This window comes from Pteropus medius, unplaced genomic scaffold (assembly GCF_902729225.1).
Source record: "Pteropus medius unplaced genomic scaffold, Ma_sr-lr_union100, whole genome shotgun sequence".
Classification (NCBI taxonomy): domain Eukaryota; kingdom Metazoa; phylum Chordata; class Mammalia; order Chiroptera; family Pteropodidae; genus Pteropus; species Pteropus medius.
Window position 1 is genome coordinate 3,890,996 of NW_024350927.1, and position 6,000 is coordinate 3,896,995.

At 50.8% G+C, this 6,000-nt stretch overlaps 1 protein-coding gene across 2 annotated transcripts in view; it reads right to left on the reverse strand.

Moving 5' to 3' along the window:
* Positions 1 to 5,733, reverse strand: part of PDPN (podoplanin) — a 26,384-nt gene extending 20,651 nt beyond the window's left edge. For both annotated transcript variants that reach the window (XM_039842176.1, XM_039842175.1), the window contains exon 1: positions 5,379 to 5,733. In XM_039842176.1, the coding sequence (XP_039698110.1) occupies positions 5,379 to 5,445 (67 nt within the window). In that variant the 5' untranslated portion in view covers positions 5,446 to 5,733. The remainder of the gene's footprint in view (positions 1 to 5,378) is intronic.
* Between the last annotated feature and the right edge of the window lie 267 nt (positions 5,734 to 6,000).

Sequence of the window (6,000 nt, forward strand, 5' to 3'; positions counted from 1 at the left end):
CCCACCATTTTTCACAGCCAAGATCAAGTCCCATCTTCTGGCTCCCAACGGCCACAGGAATCTCATCTCCAAACTCCTAGCAGCGGCCGATGGTATGCGCTGCTCAGGACATGCCATTTTTTGCTGCCTCGTAAGTTCTTTTACATATACAGCACACACACGTCTGTCTGACCTTTGTATGAACTGCGATCCCACTTTTCACTTCCTCTCTAACTCTTGAGGTCCTTAATAACATGTGCACCCTGTAAAAGCTTAAGGGGCCAGGGACTGTTGTCCGTAGTGCCATCTAGTTCTTCCATCTGAATTATATATTCAACAAATAACCAGTGGTGTTGTTGCTCTAAGAGGTACTTGAAGAAATCAACTGGCTGACTTTCTTGGGTATCCTTGGTAGCCTCAACCCCAAGCATAGGTGGCTGCTGTGCTCTGGGGAGGGGCTGCCTAAATTTAAGTCTTACCATCGCCATTTACTTGTTCATTGTGTAAGTTCCTGAACCTCTCTGAGCCTCTTTACACGTCTGTAAAATGCAATTAGTTCCTACCCTGCAAGTCCATTGTGCAGGTTAAGGGAATGTTAGCTGTTATTACATAGTTACTGCTATTGACACCAACCATCTGGAATATAGTTCCCTTTGCTTTTCAGATTCAGAAATTTAATCTTGTTAGGGGGAGATCCAACTCAGATAAAAACGTTTCACATTAGCCAAATTCACGAAAGGCCAGGAAACCAAATAGTTTATTGAGAACAGGAAATAGTTTTTCAACACTTTACACACATATTTGCGATCCAAGGCATGTCCTTCTGAAGAGTGGAATTACCTGAGATGCTGCTTGGTGTACGTAGGACACAGGCAGAGGGCGAGGCTATTGAGTGGAATCATTTTCAGAATGGGATAGAACAGGCAGCTCTGCCTCACCATAGGACCAGTGTCATTGAGTTCAGAATCCCCACGGCCACCAGATCTGACATCTTGCTAACTCGCTGCAAGCAAGCACGGTTTGCCTTGCCTGACTTGCAAAGCAGTTACTCATGAAATATTTGTTATATAAATGAATTCCTTGGGTAAGACAGGTTTTGTTCCTTTCCCCTGCCTTTCCAGATTCGAGGCAAACTCACTCCTGTCTCCTTTGGGCAGGATACCATTCAACGGGTCACAACTTTGCTTATTTTAGTTGTGTTTTATTCTCACAGATGGAGACACCTTGATGAATTGCAGGAAATACTCCATTCTCATCAGTCATATGTTTACACATATTCTAGCATGCTCCCCTGGCCTGCTTCCCATCCATATTCTATGTAACTGGCATTCCCCTGCATGTTACAAATGTAACAATGGTGATTATTACCCCAGTGACATTCTCTTTCTACTGCTGGCAGCACTGGCAGCTCTGGCCCTCTGCACAGAGGTCAGCAGCAAATCTTCCTCCGGAAAGGTGATCATCCTTCTGGTAGGTTTGTTGCTTTGGGTTTGTTTTTTGGGGTGTTCGTTTTGTTTTATTTTTGTCTCTCCTGCATGAAATTTAGTGATGCCCTAACAAATTCAGTTTGCAGGTCTTCGGACAAAGAGGTGAACGAGGTGGCCAGGTTTACTGGTTTCCCTCTGGACTTAGCTGGATTCCAGCTGGATTCCCCTCAAAGAACAAACCCCTCTCCTCCGAGGCAATGGCACTGGGCCAGGAGGAGAGGAGAGCCCACCCACTCGTGTGTTGAAGCTCAAGGGGATGCTTGCTGTGACTGGCCCTCTGTGAGCGGGCAGGTTGGTAGATGCTGGGGTAAGACAGAGGGAAGAAAACAGCCACCTCTCTTCCTGCCTTGGATGAACTTGCCAGGATTCCCGCCGCTCCTTAACCTGACTCCATCCCATAGCCCCTGGATAAAATGCCTGATCGCTTTCCTTTCCCAAAGTTTTAAGAAATCAGTAGAGAAAAGATTCAAACTTCGAACCAAGAGCTGCTTTATCTCTCACTCAACGCCCCCCACCTTCCCACTCCCCGCCACACACTCCCTACCCGCTTGGGAATCCTAAGACTTATCTCAGTAACTGTTTACTTGGCTTGAAAAGCACCCCTCCGCCCAACTTGTCCTCATTCCCGCAATTATTCAGTTCTCTTCCAACAAAACTCTCAGCAGCTATCTCCTTGAGGGGTGGCAGGGTGTCAGGACTGGCAAGGGTCTTAAGAATTCAGATCCCTCGAGTCGAGTGTCACAGGGTCCTCCTAGGTATTTGAGTCTTTTCTCTTTCTACGTCCTCCCCTGTAATATTTTCACAAGTTATAACCTGGCGTGCCTGTTCTTAGAAGCCAGAAATATGACAAATATTCAGATAAGCCCATGGACTTTAAAGCTTAGGTCCTGTTGCTTCGCTGGTGAAAAGAATTCAGAGTGTGCTTTATGGTATTAGGTGTGTCTCTCTCCAACAAAATGCAAACAGTCTGCACTTAGCTCCGTACCAAGCACTCAGGAGACACTGAAATACCACTTGGGAAAGGAATTAATGAATCCTGTTGTAATCTACTGTGACATCCTCATGCTTAAAGTACTATGATGGTTAAGTATTTAATGTAAAGGACTTTTTATACCTCTTAAAAGTTTCCATTTTCATGTTTAAGGAGCTTAAAGTGAGGTTAACCTTTCAAGTTCAACTTTTTTTTTTTTTGCAGTGAAGGAGCACAAAATGAGCTTGGAGTTTGGAGTTAGACCCACCTTTGAATCCCAGTTCTGGCACATTCTGAAGATAGTAACGCACACTATCAGGAGTTGTGATGATTATTACATGAGGTAGCCGTGACATTCCCAGCACATGTTTGTGGGGAGAATGGGAGGGAGGTGGTGTCCTTCCTACTTGGCCAGACCATCTACTGTGACACCGAGATTCGGGGTCTTTATAACTCTCCGGTTTAGAGTCACTCGTGGGCCACTGATTTCAGAGGCCAGAGGAGGAGAGAAGGGGCCGCAAACCACTGCTCGGCCAGGGTTTCCCACTATGTGCCATGTCCTGACCACGCCTTCTCATGCTTGGACACTTCCTAAAAACGTGCTTTTCTACATTAAACGCTGTTCCAGATCTCATACACCTCCCGCATGCAGGCCCTAAGAGACCTGATCTTTATTAAACGCTTGACCGGTGCCCTAATTGCTACAGAAACTCGTAGCAACTCATGAAGATTTCAGGGCCTCCGAAACTGGCAAGAGTTTCGGGGAAATCACAGGGAAATTTGTCCGCCGCATGATTAATCCTGGGTGGATTTGTCCCGGAAAAGCACATATGGGTTTGCAGCAAGCAGCAGCCTGCAGAATTTCACAAAATAAACGATCTAACGGACAGGCCCTGAGGAACGTTCCGGGTGAGGGCGGGGCCTGACAGTTGAGAGAAACGCCAGCTGCGTGGACCACAACACAGAGCGTCTTTGAAGCCACTGACGTGCAAAGGGACAACACATGGGACCGGATTATAAGACTGGACCTGATTACAACACTGGACGAGGCAAGCCCAGCAGGGAGTAGGATCCTATGAGAAGGATAATAAAATTCATCACCGTAATTACCCCCAGCCCAGCTCCCCAACAAAACCGGCAATAGCTCAGCTCAATGAAGTTATTCATCCATATGCAAGTCGCCTCACTCATTATCCTCAGACAAAACCCCTCCTGGGCCTCTCGACTCTTTGCCAGAGGGCCAGCAAATCAGCATCCCCACCCAGCCAACACCCCCACCACACAACAGCCCGGGGAGCGGGGGGTGGCGGGGCGGGAGTGTGTGTGTCTGTCTTTGGCAGTTGAGTTTCTAGTACCAGAGATGGCTGTGTTTCCAGACAAGGTTTACGGTGACCTTTTGGGAGTACCTCTGACGCTCAGGAACTGGCTCGAAGATAATTACAGCTGACCCTTGCGCGGGAGCAGACGGAGGATGCCACCCGGCTGCCCTCTTTCCTCGGCAGAGCTGGGATGCGACTCAGTTTGGGGGCCTCCCCGACCTTGCCCCGGTGAGCACAAAATGGTGTCATTTGCACACTGTCCCGTCGAAAAGGAAACAACTGAAACGCAGAGCTGTGTCTATCGTAGCGGAAAAAGGCGTTCCAAAAAATAGGGAGGGCCACCGCGAAGAGCCCGCGGGGCTGTAGAGAGATGCTCCGTCTCTCCAAAGCAGATGGCTCGGCACAGACACCCCCCCCCCAATCCCTAGGGCTGGGGATTTTTTTCTTGGCGTGGAATTACAAAAGCAGAGGTTAGGGCCACTCCTCCCTCCAAGTAGGATCCCTCCCACACTGGGACCACCTGGAGCTTTGGAAAGTGTGAATTTGCCTTTCAGAGCAGGACGCAGCAACCTCCAGCTCTAAAGGTCACGAGTTAGCTCACGATTCCTCCCACCGACACTTAGTGAGCAACTCCTAGGCACCAGACATTGTTTCGGCCTTGGAGATCAAGGCTAAGACAAAGCTGTGTCCTTGCGAACTTATATTTTACCAGGGAAACGGATAATCAAGACCCAAGAAAAGAAATAAAACACTGACAAATGTTCACACATGCCACCAACACAGTACGCTGGGCAGTAAGCGACAAGGGATGGGAAGAGGATGTGAGAATAAGCAGAGGGGAAGATGGAAAGATGCACACGACTGAGCTAGCAGCATCCCCAGCCTCAGAGCTAATACGTTGGAAGTCTAAGGGGTCACCAACACTCACGCAGTCACTGACATCGCTGGCCAAGTTCAACACGTAGCCTCAAACCTACTCAAACCTCGGTGTTCACAGCCTTCCTCCACTCCCTGGCGCTACTCAGGAACCCTCCAGCCACTTCAGTCCCGGGCCTCTTCCAGCCCACCCCCATCGACAGCGTCCTGAATGTGTCCCGCAGGTGGGCACACAGGGCGTCAGACCCGGCAGTCCTCAGAGGGAGACCAGGGCTCCACTGGGGGGACCCTCCCTCCACCCCGGCACTCCAGAACCTCCCTCCCAATTCCATGGGCCCAGTGCCTTCTGAGGCCATGGGCGTTTCTCCAGTACAGGCCTGCAGGAAAGCCCAGTCCGGCCCGTGGAAGGCTCCTTGCTGTTTTCTGTCCCCCTGTCCCTTGTGAGCTGAGCCGGGGGTGGCCGGAGGTGGGCTCACCAGGAGGAAGGTCCCCTCTGCTCCCCACCTTTGTTGACTGTGGGTTCAGGAGCTCCTTCTCACGCTCTGCTCCGCTCTTTCTATGGGACCTGGCACCTGCTGAGCCGCTGCCTTTCCTCCCGGGGCCCCCAGACTCCTGCGCACAAACTCCCGAGTTCCCCTCTGCTTTCCCGGTTAACCTCACATGTCAGGCCCAGGCATTCCAGCAAGTCGGGGCCCCCTCACCCCCACCAGCAGCTGCCTGCAGGGAGCCGGGGGCGCTGCGTCTTACCTCCTTCTGCCAAAAACCAGAGCGATGCTCTTCCCAAAACCAACAGCAGAACCGGCACCTTCCACATCTTCTCGGTTAACTCGCTCTCTTTGGAACAGCTAGTTTCTGTGCTGGGGCGAGATGAAAAATCTGCAGCCACAGGCCCTTGCTTGGCGGAGCGCGAAAGTGGGGGCTGGAATGCAGGGAGCAAAAGTCCCAGCGCGGGAGGGGTCCCCAAGCTTCCTTCGCCGCAGCGGCCGAAAGAGCAAACTTCGCAGCTGGGAACTTTGGGAGTGGAGTCAGCATTTATCTCTCCCGAGGAGGGCGGGAGCGTCCCGCGGTAAGGTGGTCTCAGGCCGGGGCTCACTAGGACCGCCTCTCGCTCTGTTTGGCCCGCGCGAAAACGATGACCTCAGGCCAGGTTTAAAGTTACAGGGCCGCAGCTGTGGGGGCGGCCAGGATGGGCCGACGGCCCGAGCGCTGGCAGAATTGGCTTTTACTCTGCTCCCCAACGGGAAGGAAGGGGGCACATGCAGTAAACGATTTATTTAAAAAAGTGTTTAAACTTTATTATTCTTTTTTTTTTAAGCACAAGGCACAAGCCTAGGTTTTTCTTGTTATGAGAAGTAAACTGTTCCTTGTG